The sequence below is a fragment of the Rhinatrema bivittatum genome, chromosome 9 (assembly GCF_901001135.1).
Source record: "Rhinatrema bivittatum chromosome 9, aRhiBiv1.1, whole genome shotgun sequence".
Lineage (NCBI taxonomy): Eukaryota > Metazoa > Chordata > Amphibia > Gymnophiona > Rhinatrematidae > Rhinatrema > Rhinatrema bivittatum.
Genome location: NC_042623.1, coordinates 220,422,379 through 220,440,577, shown reverse-complemented (window position 1 = coordinate 220,440,577; position 18,199 = coordinate 220,422,379). Strand labels below are relative to the sequence as shown.

At 44.5% G+C, this 18,199-nt stretch overlaps 1 protein-coding gene across 3 annotated transcripts in view; it reads right to left on the bottom strand.

Moving 5' to 3' along the window:
* Positions 1–18,199, bottom strand: part of ARHGEF26 (Rho guanine nucleotide exchange factor 26) — a 445,885-nt gene that overhangs the window by 192,974 nt on the left and 234,712 nt on the right. For 2 of the 3 annotated variants that reach the window (XM_029615042.1, XM_029615040.1), the window contains exon 8: positions 4,623–4,697. In XM_029615042.1, the coding sequence (XP_029470902.1) occupies positions 4,623–4,697 (75 nt within the window). The remainder of the gene's footprint in view (positions 1–4,622; positions 4,698–18,199) is intronic. The other variant, XM_029615041.1, reaches the window with a different exon arrangement.

The window sequence follows — 18,199 nt, the reverse complement described above, 5'->3', positions numbered from 1 at the left end:
GGGTTAGCCTGCCCCTATGGCTTCGTCCCCCAGATGGGTCAGCTGATTCTCATTGTGGGTTGCGGCCGGGACCAGAACCCGAGCCGGTTCTCCTCTTGTTGTGCTTGGTCCGAAAGGACTGGTTCCTGGTCTGAGAACGAGGTGCTTGGTAGCAAGCCCTGTAAGGGTTGAAGCGCTGAGAGCCATCCAGAGGGATGGCTCTCAGCCATCCAGAGGGATGAAGGGTTGAAGCGCTGAGAGCCATCCAGAGGGATGGCCATCCAGAGGGATGGCTCTCAGCCATCCAGAGGGATGGCCATCCAGAGGGATGGCTGGCTGAGAGCCATCCAGAGGGATGGCCTAGAAAAATGGCGCTGGCTCCTCCTTGACCTGTCTTCTGGTAGACAGGGTAATGGAGAGGCGCCCCACTTATTAGCCAGTTTCTCGAGGTCGCTGCCGAACAGGAGGGATCCCTTAAAGGGCATTCTTGTGAGGCGTGTCTTGGAGGAGGAGTCGGCCGACCAATTTCGTAGCCAGAGCTGTCTCCTGGCTGCCACTGAGGATGACACTCCCTTGGCTGCCGTACGGACTAGGTCGGAGGCTGCGTCAGTGAGGAACGAGAGAGCTGATTCCATTTCTTCTCCCGGGGTGTTGTTCCTAGCTTGAGATAAACAGGAACGCGTCACCATGGTGCAGCAGGTCGCAATTCGTAGGGACATGGCTGCCACCTCAAAGGCTTGTTTCAGAATGGCGTCCATGCACCGGTCATGTGCATCCTTGAGGGCCGCCCCTCCCTCCACCGGAATGGTGGTGCGCTTCACAATTACGCAAACTATGGCGTCTACCTAAGGGCACGCCAGCAGCTTCTTGGTTGCCGGGTCCAGAGGGTACATGTCAGATAAGGCCCAACCCCCTTTGAATGAGGCCTCCGGCGCATTCGATTCCAGATCGATTAGCTGTTGTGCTGCTTGTAGGAGGGGAAATGGTGAGCCGATTGGCGCAGGCCCTCTAGCAGAGGGTTCATTCTAGGTTCCCCTGGGGTGCCGTGGCCCGGGATAGCCAGCTCCGACAGGCATTGAGAGACCAGGTCTGGGAGATCCTCTTTAAGAAAGAAGCATCTCATGGTTCGATACGGTTCTATCCCCGAGGGAAGCTCTCCCTCCTCGGGGGGCTCACCCTCTTCCTCAGAACAATCTGAATCCCCATAAGTGGGGCTTCTGGGTGGCGAGTGGCCGTGCCTAGGCCTTGAGGGTCCAGGGGCGGGATCCTCGGGTACGTATGGGTCTGTTCGGGGATCAGACTGCATCTTGACAAAGGCATGAATCCCCTTGAATAATTCCACCCAGGAAAGCGAAGCAGGTTCTAGCCTTAGGGGCACCAGGTCTCTCGGGTTCCCTGGCTGCTCACCGCTGCCTGCTAGGTCCGGGGTGTTCCCTGAGGAACTGGCAAGTACGTTGGTCTGGGACTGGCCCTGGCCTGGAACTCCCAGGGCCTCCTCACATTGGGCACATAGGGAGTCTGCTTCCTCGCTCTGTGTGGCTCTGAGGTTGCATGCTGAGCAGAGGCCTAGAGCTCTTATGCCTGATTCTGGAGGTGCCGGCTCTGCGGCGCATGGGCTCTCCTACGCTCCATCGCGTCTGTTATCTCTATGCGGTTTATAATATGTGCGAAGATGTGCGCCTATCAACGTGCTCTTATCAATGTGCGCTTATCAACATGCACCTATGAGCGTGCACCTATGAACGTGCGCCTATGAACGTGCGCTTATCAACATGCACCTATCAACGTGCGCCTATGAACTTGCGCCTATGGACGTGCGCTTAGCAGCGTGCGCCTATCAACGCGGGCTTAGCAACGTGTGCCCATCAACGTGCGCCTAGCAACGTGGGCTTAGCAACGTGTGCTCATCAACGTGCGCCTATCAACGCGGGTTTAGCAACGTGTGCCCATCAACGTGCGCCTAGCAACGTGGGCTTAGCAACGTGTGCTCATCAACTTGCTCCTATCAAGGTGTCTTCGATGTGCGCCTCTATCCAATATGCGCCCAATTATTTTCGGGCGCCCAACATATGCGCCCGCCGCCTGTGTGCTCAGTCTGGCCTGAGCGCTAGAGCGAGGCGACGAACCAGGGAAACGGTGATGGCGAGCAGGCAGGTAAGATGGCGACCTCCTTGGCGGGCTGCCATGTAGGCAGACCCCGCTAATCCTCGCTTTCTCAGAGACCCACAAGTAAAGATGTACACCTTACCTTGTCTTCGGCGCTTCCCGGCTGCGACCCGGGCGGTCTCCGGCTGCGGGGGGAGAGGGTGATTACCGTCACTGCCGCGCTCGAGGAAGTGCACCCGCTGCCTCTAGGCCGCGCCCGAACTCGTCTCGCTCGGGGGCCAAGTCCGCACCGGGACAGAGGCTGCCTCTGTGCCGCACCTGAGCCCTTCTCACTCGGGGGCTAGGTCCCTGCCGCGAATCGGCCACCGGACTGAGGCTCTTACCTCCGAGGGACCACGGAAATCACCTCGGGAAACTCAACTGGGGGAGGGACCGAATGGTATCACCGCAGGAGTGCGGGGCTCGTCTTCAGGTAGGATTCTTCTATGAAGTTTAGTCGTTAGAATTTTGAAAAACGCTCAGCGAGCGTGAGGTAGCGCCAAACTGCTTTGGAGACGGAAATTACTGAGTTGCTGCACTTCCTGCGGGGGTATATGTACCCCGTGCTGACGTCAGATCCGTCTCCAACTGCTAACACGAGCACACTTTACCCATTTGTTCTGAGTCCATCTGCTACACGCTAGGAAAGGCTTTTCTAAACGTTTTGGTTGCTATTTGTGTATTTAATTTACGTCTATAGGACTCTTTTTCTTTTTGAAATATAGTTTGTCCTGGGTTATTAACTTTCTGCCCTTTCTTATTGTGCAAGTTTGATAAACAAAAATACCTGAGGTAAAATAGAATGTCTATCTATTAATTGATAATACAGAATATTTTTCTACCATTTATGGGTGAGTCCTACAGAAAGCTGAACAGCAAACCAAAAGAACCTAGGTTAAGGAAATTTTATGACAGCCCTTGAGTCCTTCAAAAGGATTTCCATTGGGCCCTATTTTATTGAAGAAAAGTAAAAGAGTACTAGTAGATGGACACATTTAATGAATAAATACAGCATCAGCAAAGACTCCCGTTTTACAAAGTGGGTCAACTGAAGGCCTAATTATTTTCAGGTCGATACAGTAAAGTGCGGCTGCGGTTACCCTGCTTCTAACCCGCTTTCTACTCACTTTTCGGCCGCGTTAGTCCAACCCGCGATACACTATCCCCTTTAACCCATTCTTACCACCTCTTTAAATCACCGGGCAACCCCTTCCGCCCGCGGTATGTATATGAGATGTGAACGATCAAATTAGCTATTCCCTCCCATACAGTAACACGCGCCCCGACTATCGCTTTCTTAACCTGCAGTTTTGCCGCGTGTTTAACCTGCTAATTTACCGCCTACCCCTACCCCTGTGTTAGAGGCAGGGGTAAGGGTAGACGGCAAACTTTCCCCCAAAAGGAAACCTAAAAACCTAAAATCCCCTCCTCCTGAAGCAACTCGACATGTTACCAACTTGCTTTTTGTTGCTTTCAGCCCCTTCCCTTCTCTGCCGTCCTCCGGAGGGGGCAGCCGGTGTCGAAAGTGGCAAAAGCGGTCCCCCCCGTGCAGGTCCCGGTTTTCCTGGCTCAGCCCTCATCTGCTTAAGGAAGATTGTGAAGTCAGGTAAGAGCCCACTGTTCTGTGCCCTCTCCAGTCACGGCACGAGTGGAGCGTACTTTCATTGGTTTGAGCGCCCGTCAACTTGGGTGCTCAAGCCAATGAAAGCACATGGACGGGCGGGCGTGACGTCACGGCGTGCGTCACACACGCCTATCCATGTGCTTTCATTGGCTTGAGCGCCCAAATTGACGGGCGCTCAAGCCAATGAAAGTACGCTTCGCTTCACTTGCGCCGTGACTGGAGAGGGCACAGAACAATGGGCTCTTACCTGACTTCACAATCTTCCTTAAGCAGATGAGGGCTGAACCAGGAAAACCGGGACCTGCGTGGGGGGGACCGCTTTTGCCACTTTCGACGCCGGCTGCCCCCTCCGGAGGACGGCAGAGAAGGGAAGGGGCTGAAAAGCAACAAAAGGTAAGTTGGCACATGTCGAGCCGCTTTGAGAGGAGGGGATTTTAGGTTTTTAGGTTTTCCTGGGTTAAAGTTGGGATCCACTTCCTGGTGCCTGTCATTTCAAATGTCATTTGAAATGACATTTGAAATGACAGGTACCAGCGCACCCAGGATACTGTATGGGCGCTGTATTAAGCGCCTATACAGTAAAATGGGTTGCGCGGGCCTAACGCTTCACAGACGCTTCTTGGACACGGCTTGCATTTGCAAGCTATTTAAATACAGTATCAGCGGTAGATAAGCAGGACTGTGCGTGCGGCAAACGCGGGTGCGCCCGGCACTAACGCAGCTCTTCCTACCGCTCCTTACTGTATCGGCCCGTATGTGATTCAAAGTACCAAGGCATAAAACAAATCTTGGCTGCATAAATGTTTCAATAACTCTCCAGATGAGAAAAAAAAGCCACAACACAAAGATTCCAGGTTGGTTTCTTTAGACGCACCTTGCTTACTTCTTTTAAGGCTCGTTTGCAGGCTTCATACTTTGATGAATCCTTAGGTGTTTTCTGACAGATGGTCTAGAAGCAATAGAAGAGAGTATTTAATGAATTAGAGAGGATAGCAATGTTGTAAAGCAGCATTATTTTTCACAGCTTTATCTAGGAAGCGTGCAGAGTGAATGCTACAGCCTAAAACTGTCAAATCTTCGACACATTAGTCACGTATCTATTATTGCTAATGTAGTATTGACATTTTATCATTATGTACTTTTTAAATTGTAAGTCATGCAACATTTAAAAACAAAATTTAGAATGCTTTATTATACAAATGCTGTATGAACAACTGCTACTATCTAAAGAGGCACGTCAATATAACAGTCTAAAGCTTGGCGAGAAATGTTACACAGAAGTACACAGCAAACTGATAGCCAACCTCAGAAGGAGGAAATCCATTTTAAATAAAAAAAAAGACGAACATGATTTTTTCCAAAATCTGAAGCTCAAAATGAGTTTGAAGAATATATTTTGTCCACACAGCAATATATCTTGTTTCTTGGAAGGTCTGTTGGGGACCATGTGATTTCTGAACATGCTGAGCTAGGGAGGATTGTCAGGTATGAAGAAACACTCCAGAATACGTTTGTTTGTTTATTAAAATTTCTGAATCGCTTTGTGCAAAAGCTCTAAGTGATTTACATAAAAACATACATAATTGACATAAAATTAAACATAAAAAGACAAAGTCAAAATTCAACAAAAAACAAATGTATAAACTGGCATAATGTAAAAGCCTATAAAACTGTTAAACTATGCCCAACTATTCTCCACTGTGACAAAGCATAAGGATAGGACCTCATACCGCACAAACAGGCCGATACAGTACAGTGCGCTCTGGTGGAGCGCACTGTTAACCCGCATTTGGATGCGCGTTTTCAACGGGCTAGCTTTACCCCTTATTCAGTAAGGGGTAATAGCGTGTCGAAAACGCGCGTCCAACCCCCCGAAACTAATAGCGCCCGCAACATGCAAATGCATGTTGATGGCCCTATTAGTTATTCCCACGCGATACAGAAAGTAAAATGTGCAGCCAAGCCACACATTTTACTTTCAGAAATTAACGCCTGCCCAAAGGCTGGTGTTAAATTCTGCCGGCGCCGGGGAAGTGCACAGAAAAGCAGTAAAAACTGCTTTTCTGTGCACCCTCCGACTTAATATTATGGCGATATTAAGTCGGAGGCCTCAAAAGTAAAAAAAAAAGTAAAAATTAAAAAAAATTAAAAATCAGCCCGCGGGTCAGAAGACGGATGCTCAATTATGCCGGCGTCCGTTTTCCGAACCCATGGCTGTCAGCGGGTTTGAGAACAGACGCCGACAAAATTGAGCGTTGGCTGTCAAACCCGCTGACAGCCACCGTTCCTGTCAAAAAGGAGGCGCTAGGGACGTGCTAGTGTCCCTAGCGCCTCCTTTTACCGCGGGCCCTAATTTGCATAGGCCACCCTTCTGAATCGCGTGCCCAGGAGAGTGGCCTGTGCACGCGCCGGGAGAGCGGGCGCTCGCCTGCTCTCCCACGCGTTTTTTTGAATCGGCCTGAAAGTGATTAAAACTGTATACAAGTTCTACTAGATAAACACTTGATTCAGTAGGTATACCTTCAGATTGGCTCTAAATTTCTTTGAACATTCCTCAAGCCTTAGTGACATGGTTATTGAATTCCAAAGAATAGGTGCTGCCACAGAGAAAGAACATTCGTTAGTAAATGCTAGTTTAGCTGTTTTTATTGAAGGTACCTTTAACAGACCTCTTTCCTGAGATCTAAGGCTTCTTGTTGGTTGATAAATATGGAGTAATGAATTAACCCAAGGGAAAGAAGAAGAACTAAGCAATTTATGAGTAATACTTTCTTTTGGACTCGAAAACAGACTGGAAGCCATTTGAGAGCTAACACAATGGGAGATATATGATCATAGCATTTCACACTTGTAATTAAAAATGCAGTGGAATTAAGAAGAAATTGAAGTGGTTTTAATGTTAATTTGGGAAGTCCCAGATATAAAGAATTACAGTAATCGATAAGCGGCAGCAATGATGCTTGGACAACTATCTTGAAGTCATTCGGCATAAGTAGGTTCTTTAAGCCATACAGTATTTTCAATTTGAAAAAAACATTCTTTATAACATTTTTAATCTGTTGATGAAATGATAAGTCAGAGTCTAACCATACTCCCAAGCTTTAACATGGGGTGACATAGGAAATTTAATGTTATTTAAGATTAGACTAGCAGGGACAACCAATGCTATTAGAACGTTTTATGACCATGAACTCTGCTTTGGAAAGATTTAAAGAGAGTCTGTTAAAATGCAACCATTGTTTAATAGAGGATAGGCAGAAAGCAATGTCACTGACTGTTTCCAACCAAGTAGGCTCAACTTAATAAAAAATTGAATGTGATCTGCGTAAATTCGATAACCATCACATAAGTTACACACACATTATAAAAAACTCATCAATAACTCTAAAAAAGAATTTTTTACCAATAAAATTCAGAATTATTTACACAATCCCAGGACCCTCTTCTCCACAGTCCAGAAACTTATTAAGGATCTGAATGAGACCACTTGAGTGTCAACAGAATTAGATTGCTCCAACCTAGCAAACCTTTTTTTAATAATAAGATTAAGAACCTACTATTCAGTATAGATTCTAACAAAATTCAAACTATTAAGCTAAGCACGAAAGATATCCCAAAATGGGAAACATTTGAGGAAATATCTGCTTTTGAGACTGAAAAATTAATAACAAAACTGAATCCTGCTTCACACCCAGAAGATAAAATACCTATCACTGCTCTGAAAGCCACTGCCCATCTAACTTCAAATACCATAGCTTCCATAATTAACGCAAGGTAATTTTCCTCAAATCCTTAAAATCGCTACCATAAAACCTATCTTAAAGAAACTGTCACTTGACGCAAATCAACCTATTAATTATCGATCCATTTCCAACCTATCCTTCCTAGCCAAATTGATCGAAAAAGTTGTTCAAATCCAACTAATAAACCATTTAGAATCAAACAATATACTATTCCCCTCACAACACGGCTTCAGGAAACATCATAGTACAGAAACTCTGCTGATAGCATTAACTGATACCATCACGAGAGGTTTTGATAATGGTCAAAGCTATCTTTTGGTCCTGTTAGACCTATCGGAAGCGTTTGATACTGTTGACCACTTGCGTGATTAATTGAAATTGGGTTAACTAATAACACATTAAAATGGTTTACCTCCTACTTAAAAAATAAACAATTCCAAGTCAAAATTAACTAACAATAAGACCTTAGATAAACTAGAATTAATTACAGGAGTCCCACAAGGATCCTCATTATCGGCTATATTATTCAACATATACATGTTACCAATTTGTCATTTTCTAAGCGGTCTTGGATTAATCCATTTTATATATGCCGACGACATCCAATTTCTCATTCTGATCACCTCTTCAATAGAAGACGCCATTAAACTTACAGCTATGTATTTATCCCTTATTAAAAAACTTATCACAAATATGAAATTAATATTAAACGTAGATAAAACAGAAATTATATTACTTGATAGGAAACATGATTACATTGAATCTGCATTCATAATGTTTGAAGACAACACCACGAAGATCCATATTTCCAATCATACCAGAGATTTAGGAGTAATCATAGACTCCGATTTGTGCTTAAAGAATCATATATCAAATAAACTTAAAGATGGATACAATAAACTCCACATCTTAAAATGACTGAAACCTCTATTGAATGAAAACAATTTCAGAACAGTACTTCAACTATTACTATTTGCAAACATCGACTACTGCAATACCCTACTTCTTGGTTTTCCTCATACCACTATCCGTCCCCTTCAAGTATTTCAGAATGCCGCAGCACGGATTCTTACAAACACAAGAAAGTATGACCACATTACACCAGTCTTGATCAAATTACATTGGCTACCCATCGAACAATGCATTGAATATAAAACTCTCTGCATCATTCACAAAATTCTATATGGAGAAGCAACCGAATGGCTGAATGCCTCAATCAAAATGCATACTCCTCAGAGAAACCTACTTTCAAGTAATAAGGCCTTGTTAACCATTCCAACTATAAAAACAGCAAAGCTAACACAAGTAAGAAACAGAGCGATCACTATAGCAGGCCCTAAAATGTGGAATGAATTACCTGAAAACCTGAGACTACAGCAAAATATTTGTAAGTTCAAAAAAGAGCTTAAAACATTGCTCTTTCAAAAAAGCATACATTGAATATCAACAAACACAATAACTAGATTTAATAGCGAGTGAGAAACAGTATAACTGTAAGGAATAGCAGAATGACTTTACCTATTTTATGCACTTATTTTATTTGGCTCTTAGTTTAATTATATTATTATTAGCGCTAATTAATGCATATGATTCATATTTTAATTGATATTTTTATCTTGATTTTACCATTTTTAGTTACATGAAGAAATGTTATTATACTGTATGTATTATTTTATACATCCTATTTTTCTTTTAACTTATTTCTCTTATTCTTATTTGAATTTTATGTAAACCATTGTGATGGATTGTATCTTAATGATGGTATAGAAAACCTGGAAATACATAAATAAATAATAAATAAGTTTGACAATAACTTGCAAATTGGGAATTAGGTAAATATTAAATAAAAAGGATGATAACACAGACCCTTGTGGAACTCCAATGTTAACAAACCAAGAGGAGCATTGTCAACCTAATCTAATTTATGAGAATCGATTTGATAAATATGATTAAAACCAAGTCAAAACTTGGCCAGATAAACCAAAACCCTTTAGACGGGCTAATAGTATTCATGATCAATGGTATCAAATGCTGAATAAATATCTAACATGATTAGGATGTATGAATATCTATAGTTAAGTCTACGTCTGATGTGATCAAGGAGTGAAATAAGTAAAGTTTTAGTGTCAAGGGTTTCCTTAAATCAAAACTGAAATAGATCAAGAATATGATTTTCCTCAATGAAATAGTTAGTTGTTTTAACAATATATTCTCTAAAAGTTTAGAAAGAAATGGTAAAGAGGAAATGGGTGTTGTGTCCGTTGGTTCACGACGCCCTCTCTCCGCCCTCCTTACCTCTTTGGCACCTCCCTCTTCGACCACGGGAAGATTGGCTGCCGAAGCCCTACGGCATCCCCAGACCGGCTAGATGCTGCAACCCGCCATGTTTCCTGGAGGCCTATGGGCGGGCATGCACGCGGCGTGGCCCCGACTGAAGTACCGGTGATGGCGCGAACCTCAGGGGCATCCCACTGAGATGATGTCACCCGCGACGGATATATAAGGTCTTAGAATTTGCTAACAGATTGAATTAGCAAGGAATGGAAAGGACTCGCTATGGGTTCAGGTTTCACCGCCTAAGCTACTCTGCCTCCTTGGACTTACCAGGGATACCCGCTCCTCAGGGGCCTCGCTCTCTCCTTTGTTTTTCAGGTAACAGTCTGGAACTGGTACTCGCTCCTCAAGGACCCTCATTCCCAGACTTGCTCCGTATTCTCTTCTGCCTGGAAGTCATCATTGTCAACTACATCAGCGAGTTACCATCGCTCTCTCAGAGCTTTCCCTGGAACCAGGTTCTCGCTCCTTGAGGGCCTATACATTCCAGCTCCTGGGCTTTTATGAAACATTGTGTGTGTGTGTTACCATCAGGTTCGGAACCTGTACTCTGCATACTTTGCCTACTCATCATATTTCAGTTTCTCTACAGCTCAGCCTCCAGGGATCACTGTTCCAGTATCTGACAGATTACAGCCCAGCCGGGCATTCCAGCTCACTACTGCCACCTCTGGTGGTTCAGTATACTGTCTAATAAAAGAACTAGTGTGTGTCTGTCTCCTAACTCTGAGCCTGACCGGTGGTCCCTCTCGGGATCTTCCCCCGGGGGCATGGTCATCTGCCACTGGTCCAAGGATCCACCTGCAACTCTCCTAAATACCAACAGATTGCTAACTCCTATCTGATTGATACTCCCAACAGATTGCAGCTCCCTAACAGATTGCTAACTCCCTAACAATGGGTCGATTGCTCATGGGCAAGAATGGATCTAAATTATGTTTCTTTAATAAAGACCGAATGATGGATTGTTTGAGGTGGGTAGAACAGTTCCTTTGCTCAAAGAAAGACTGACAATCTTGGAAAGAGTAGGTATACTACAGATGTTTAAAGCACAATAAGAACGTTGAGTTTAGAAATGACTCGGCAGATTTCAGCAGCAGAGGTTAACTCAAATTCGGACCATAATGATGTGGGTGCATTTAGGGGACTCGAGGAAATAGAAGGAGATGATTGGCAATCATCAAGAAGAGCTTGTACCTTAGATTTGAGGAAGTCCCCAAAATTATGACAGAACATCAAAGGAGTTGCGGAGGAATTATCTATTTTTGATGGCCCAGAATAAGTAGACAGTTTCTTGGCAATCCCAAACAATATCTTTGGGTTAAAGAAAATCTCGCAGATTTGTTTGGAAAAATACTCTCTTTTAGATGATGTTATTAAAGTTTTATAATCTATCATAATAGTACGATCTAGGGGCAACCAGGATTCAAAGGATGTTAGCGCCAAGCACGCTCAGTGCAGCATAATTTGCATTGTTTCTGTCTTACTAAAGGAATAACCCATCGCCTAGCCTCATAATGTTGAATAAAAGGGATAGTCTTAACAGGAGCAATGTCATCTAGTATTTTAGTAGCAATAGAATTCCAACTGTTGAAGGCAGTGTCAACATCATTACATCGGAAAATAGGTCATGATTGATCTAGACTCTTTTAGAAATAATTTCAGTTGAATATGCTTTCACAGAAAATTGATTCGAGATGGGAAGATAAAGCACACAAAATTAAAAAGTGATCAAACCAGGGGACTGGGAAACAAGTTAGTTTAGGGGAAATAGCTGTCATAGCAGAAGAATTAACAAATTAAATCAAGCGTGTGTCCTAACCTGTGAGTAGGAAAAGAAACAATTTGGCACCAACCTAAAGCTTCCATTTTGTACAAAAAAGTAGAATATACTGATGGGAGAGGATCAGCATCAATATGCAAATTGAAATCACCCAAGATAATCATTTTTTAAAAATTGCCTTTAGAACAAAGCAGTTGTTCAAACAAGGGTGAAGATTGGGACTATAGGTAATTAAGACAACAATAAACCATGAATACATTCAAACAATTGGTACTAACGACCATGATTTCTAAAATAGAGTCATTACTTAAGTTTTCAGTGGAAGTTTGGAAAGAGTCTTAAAGAATTACGACCAACCCCTACCACGCCCCTTCCTTCTAGGTTGAGAGACGATATGGTAACCAAATGGACATAGTTGATTGAGTGCAACGTAATCTGATGTTAGCAGACAGGTTTCAGTTAGGCGAACAAAGTCTTGCTTATGATCAAAGAGTAAATCATGAATAACATTGAGTTTTTTCTTTACAGATTGAGAATTAATCATCAAAGTAATGTTATAACATTTAAATATTGCAGACTCAGATAGGGCAATAAGTTGTAAACAAGATGGTGGTTGACACTAGCAATGACATGTTTTAGGGGGCAGCTTGCCATATCTGCCCCAGCCTATAACTACCTGTAAAAACACCTTTTTAAATTTAAAATTTTTCTCTTTCTGCGAGTGGACAGCACTATATTTTAGCGTTATGCATCAAGGAGCAGAATTTCCTTCTAACCGGATTTTTCAAATCTATCTATATTACTTTACATTCCATGCTTTTATAATTCTTAAAGTTTATCAAGTGAAGACTTTCAAATAGGGGTACATTTTAAAACATAGCGCGCGCTCGTACTTTTGTTTGCACACCAGGCGCGAACAAAAGTACGCCAGATTTTATAAGATACACGCGTAGCCGTGCATATCTTACAAAATCTGGGGTTGGTGTGCGCAAGGGGGTGCACATTTGTGCAACTTGCGTGCACCAAGCCCTGCGCGTGCTGCCCGTTTCCTCCGAGGCCGCTCCGAAATCAGAGCGTCCTTGGAGGAAACTTTCCTTCCGCCTTCCCCCACCTTCCCCTCCCTCCCCCTACCTAACCCACCCCCTGGCCCTATCTAAATCCCCCCCTACCTTTGTGGCAGAAGTTATGCCTGCTCTAAGCAGGCGTAACTTTGCGCACGTCGGGCCGGCTGCCACGCGCCATGTTCCGGTCCGGGGGCTGGTCCGGAGGCCGCGGCCACGCCCCCAGAATGCCCCTGGGCCGAAACCACGCCCGCGGCACCGCCCCCGTATGACGCGCCGACCGCGTCACACCCCCGACATGCCCCCGATGACGCACCGATCGTGTCACGCCCCCGGCACGCCCACCCCAAGAAAGCCCCGGGACCTGCGCGCGCCGGAAGCCTATTCAATATAGGCTCGGCGAGTGCAGGGCTGTTTTAGAAGGGTTACGCGTGTACCTTATGCGCGTAACCCTTTTAAAATCCGGTCCATAGTGTTTTAAAGAATTTATAGAAATTTCAGCATTTACAAGTCACAAAAAAAAAAAACAACTCTTGTTAGGATGACATAAATAGAGCACCTTTGGTATGGGCTCTAGAGTGACTGACTGGGTTAGAAATTGGTTGAGTGGGAGGTGAAAAAAGGTAGTAGGAAATGGAGCCCACTCTGAGGAGTGGGGCATTATTAGCAGTGTGCCTCAGAGATTGATCCTTGGACCAGTTTTCAACATTTTCATGAGTGACATTGCAGAAGGAAAGTTTTTTGCTCATAATACCAAAATCTGCAACATAGTAGACAGCCAGGAACATACATACATAGAAACATAGAAATGACGACAGAAAAAGACCAAATGGCCCATCCAGTCTGCCCAGCAAGCTCCCATACTTATCCGTTTCCCATACTTATCAGTTTCACAGACTGCCACAGGGCCCTTGTTGGTTATTGTATGAGTCCAATTTCCTGCCACCCCCTGCCGCTGAAGCAATGTTGGAATTGGAGTAATATTGGAGTTACATCAAAAGTGAAATATCAGGCTTATAAGGTAGGGTAGTGAAAAACCTGAGGAGGGATCCTGCAAAGGTCTAGGTTCTGACAGCTAAGATTTAATTAAAAAAAAAAAAAGCAGAGTTCTGCATTTTGGTTGCAATATACAAAGGGAGAGATGCTTTCTTGGGAGTGAAATTCTTCTAAACATGACAGACCAGTGCAATCTGGGGGCGATTGTATCTGATGATCTTAAGGTGGATAAAACGACAGCAAAAGCCAGAAAGATGCCTGCTGCATAGGGAGAGGAATGGTCAGCAGTAAAAGGAATGTGATATTGGTCTTGTATAGGTCCCTGGGGAGACCGCATTTGGAATAGTGTACAATTTTATAGACTGTACCATCAAAAGAATATAAACAGGATGGAATCAGTCCAGTGAGTGGCTACTAAAATGGTCAGTGGTCTTCATTTTAAAGCAAATGGGGACAGACAAAGATCTAAACATGTACACCTAGAGGAAAGGCGAAATAAGAGATATGATAGAGACATTTAAATATCTTCAAGGCACAGGAGGCAAGCCTCTTTCAATGGAAAGTAGGCTCTATAATGAGAGGGTCGGGCAATGAGGGTGAAAGGAGGTAGACTCGAGAGAAAACTTCAGAAATATTTCTTCACAGACAAGGTAGTGAATGCATGGACCATCCTCCCAGTGGAGTTGGTAGAGAGAAAAACAGTATCTGAATTCAAGAAAGCATAAGGTAAACACAAGGGATCTCTGAGGGAATGATGGGAATTGTAAAACTAAAATAATTGGGCAGATGGGCAGACTAAATAGGCCATATGGTCTTTTTCTGCCATCACATTTCTATATTTCTAAATGCAGATAGCTCATTAATCTAACAATACAGAAATAAACAGCATCACAAATACAAATATCTAGGAAAAAAAAGAAACTGAAGAGACATATCTTGATTACACCACAAAAATGTTAAGGGGAAGAAGACAATGAGGTTGATTTTGAGTGTTTCTTGTGCAAAAATGCCCACATATTCACAAATGTGGGCTGTCCGTGAGCCATGCGGATTTTAAAAAGACACAAGGTACCCGTGTGTGTGTCAAAAATAAAAGGATGGAAAAGGGGTGGGGCATGGGCATTCCAGAGTGTGGCCAACAGCTACTCGTGTAACTTCACATTTTAAAACAGGAGACTGCAGGACATGTCATCTTATTATCCGGGTAAGTTTACTGCTGCTCCAGATGAGAAAGAAGTTTGTAGATTTCAAGTTTTAGGGTTTACAGGACAGGGTGAGGGGTCTCAGTCAACTGGGGGTCATGCAAGATGAAGAACCAAATGGGTCTTGAAGACCTCCATGTTAACTGGGCAAACTGGTGAACTAATTGGAAAAACTGGGCTGTCCCTCGTGCGAGCACATTTTAAAATCCAGCTACATACATATGTAAAAGCTGGCAAAGTCCTAGAAAAGGTACACGGAGTACATTTTCTTGAGCAATGTCTTAAGATTAGGCACATATTCATGCATGGGAGAGGTAGTTTAAAACATACATGTGCAAATGCTCGCACTATTTAAAACAGTGTATCTCCGCTCGTGGGCCAATACACGTGTTTATGGGCATACATGTACTCGTTTTAAAATTTGCCTGAATAAGCATAGGAGAGCTAAAAGGAAAAATTAAAATATAAAGAAAAAGCTTAGTATGATTCTGGATCTCATATAATTAAAATTCTTTGTACCATATATAAAACTTGAGCATAGTCATATTAACATCTAATACAGAGACAAACGAGACAAACAAAGGGGCCCTATTGTACTCTTTGTTGCATCCATCGTCGCAGATGGCTGCGACCCGCTCTGCCTCACCTCTTTTTTGCCTTTCTCCTCCTCCATGGGTAAGATGGCTGCCTCCGGTGCCGAGTGCCGAAACCCTCGGCGTCTCCAACTCAGCATGGGCGTCCCCGTCCACCATGCTCCTTCCCGTGGCTGCCTAGGGCGTGTGCACGCTGCCTATACTTATCTACATGTCATGGTGGGAACCTTGGGGCGTCCCCACCGTATGACGTCAATACGTCTGGGTATTTAAGCCTCTGCTCTACTTCCAACAAACGAGTTAGCAAGGACTTTGGGTTAGCTACTCTGACCGCTTTTAAGCTGCACGCTTACCCTCCGGGGTATCTTGCTCCTGAAGAAGCTCTGGGCACCCCCTCCTCGGGGTCTCTCGCTTCCAACTACCCTTCGGGGTTTCTACTAACTAGACAACCGCTCCTCAGAGGTCTCTCTTCTCTTTCAGGATTATCTGCGCTCCCAGATACTCGCTCCTCGAGGGCCTACCCAGTTCAGAGTATCCTGCACTACAGACCTCGGGTCCGCCCTCACCATCAACCAGGAGGATTCCTGCACTACTCTTCAGTGAGTACCTTTATGATCCAGCTCTCCATTTCCACCCAGCAGGTTCGGCTTATCCCGCTCTACGGAACAATACCAACCTTTTACATCTGGGTGAGACGTCTACATCTGAGACTGTCTGAGCGTATTGGCACCTTGATGGACTTCAGTGCCATTCCTTCCTGCTTAATTACCATCTATCTACAGCAGTACAATAAAGCTTTCCATCTCCAGTGTCTGCTCTCTGAGTCTAGCCTATTGCTGTGGTTCCCCACGGGGCCCCTCCCCGTGGTAGGAGTCATTGCCACTGCGACTAACAGTCCACATTATGACACAAACCCAACACTCTTCTTGCACACAACTTTCCAGCAGGGCAGTTAACTTAAGATTATCCACCAATACTGGAATTTTTTATTGTACAACTTCCTGATTACTTCCTTGTTTTCCTTTAGGGAAATAGATTTTACTCTCATATGGACAAGTTTCAGCTGTAACATTCAACTTCCATAAGATATTTCTTGAAAAGATCTCAAGGTTATATGTCCTGAAATTTCTAGGGAAATTTAGGTAGTTAAGGCTCAAGTACCTAACAGTTTTCCATCAGTTCCACTTTCCAATGTAACAGTACTTTATCCTGAATCAGGACTGCATTCACAGATCTTAAATCTTTAACATCCTTCTCCAAAACCTCCAATCTTCCCTTAAGTTCCTTAGATCTGACTCCATTATATGCCAGTGCCTTTACATTCTGTGCCAAAGAAACAATATCAGAGGAAGTAGTAGTAACGTCTAACCTCAACAAAACTGCTAATTTAGCATTCAGGGTAACCACCAGCTTGACAAGACGAGATAGAGCTCCATCAACCAGCCCAGACTTCAAGCACTGTAACTCTCTTTATCTCACTGCTTGTGCTGGGGTGTTCTCTGCTCTTCTCTATCTGGCTTCCAGCAGTGGGTCCATCTGATCAGTATGAGGGTTCCCAAACTCTGCCAAACTCAACATTGCTAAAGAGAACTACTGCTCTGAACCAGCTCCCTTCTCTGCGATCTGAATGCCTATATCATCCTGAGGTACATGAGTCACCTCTGGACTGAAGCTAAATTCAATTTGCGGTGGTAGCTGATGATCAGGAGGGGATAAGGACACATCTTCCCCAAGCCACTCAGATGCTCCTCCACTTACAACCCTCCAAAACTCTGGATTTGCAGCTGAGGAAACTGTCCAATTTCTTCTGAATAATGAAGGACATAGTCTCCAAGGGAAAGCAAATGTTGCTTACCTGATGTAACAGGTGTTCTCACAGGACAGCAGGATGTTAGTCCTCACAAATGGGTGACATCGAGGATGGAGCCCACCACGGAAAACTTCTGTCAAAGTTTAAACAGAACTTTGACTGGCCCCTACTGGGCATGCCCAGCAAGGCACTGACCCTGCAGCCAGCAGGGGTCTCCCTTCAGTCTGATGTTCAAAGCTACAGGCAGTGCCTAGAAAGTAAAAACAAAACAAACCCAACACCGCGGGGTGGCGGGCGGGTTTCGTGAGGACTAACATCCTGCTGTCCTGTGAGAACACCTGTTACATCAGGTAAGCAACATTTGCTTTCTCACAGGACAAGCAGGATGGTTGTCCTCACAAATGGGTGAGTACCGAGCTGAGGATGTCCTGACTTGCACCAAATGCACCCAACGACGTGCAACAGGCACTACAACTGGGGTGGAATTTGGTAAAGGGCATCCGCACCCTACCGGGAAGGTGGAAGGGTGTTGGTACATCACGTTGGAAAAAGGTTACGCAAGACAGATTGGCCGAAGATGGAGTCCTGTCTTCCAGCTTTGTCCAAACAATAGTGGGCTGCAAAGGTATGGAGAGAACTCCAGGTTGCAGCCTTGCAGATGTCAGGAAGCGGCACCGATCGAAGGTGTGCCACTGACGTAGCCATGGCCCTCACAGAGTGTGCTTTGACACGGTCTTGAAAAGGGATGCCCGCTTGCTCATAGCAGAAAGCAATGCAGTCCGCCAACCAGGAGGAAAGAGCCTGCTTACCCACAGGTTGTCCTAACTTGTTAGGATGGAAAGAGACGAATAATTGAGTGCTCTTCCTGTGAGAAACTGTACGGTCTAGGTAAAAGGCTAGAGCCCGTTTACAGTCTAGGGTATGCAGGG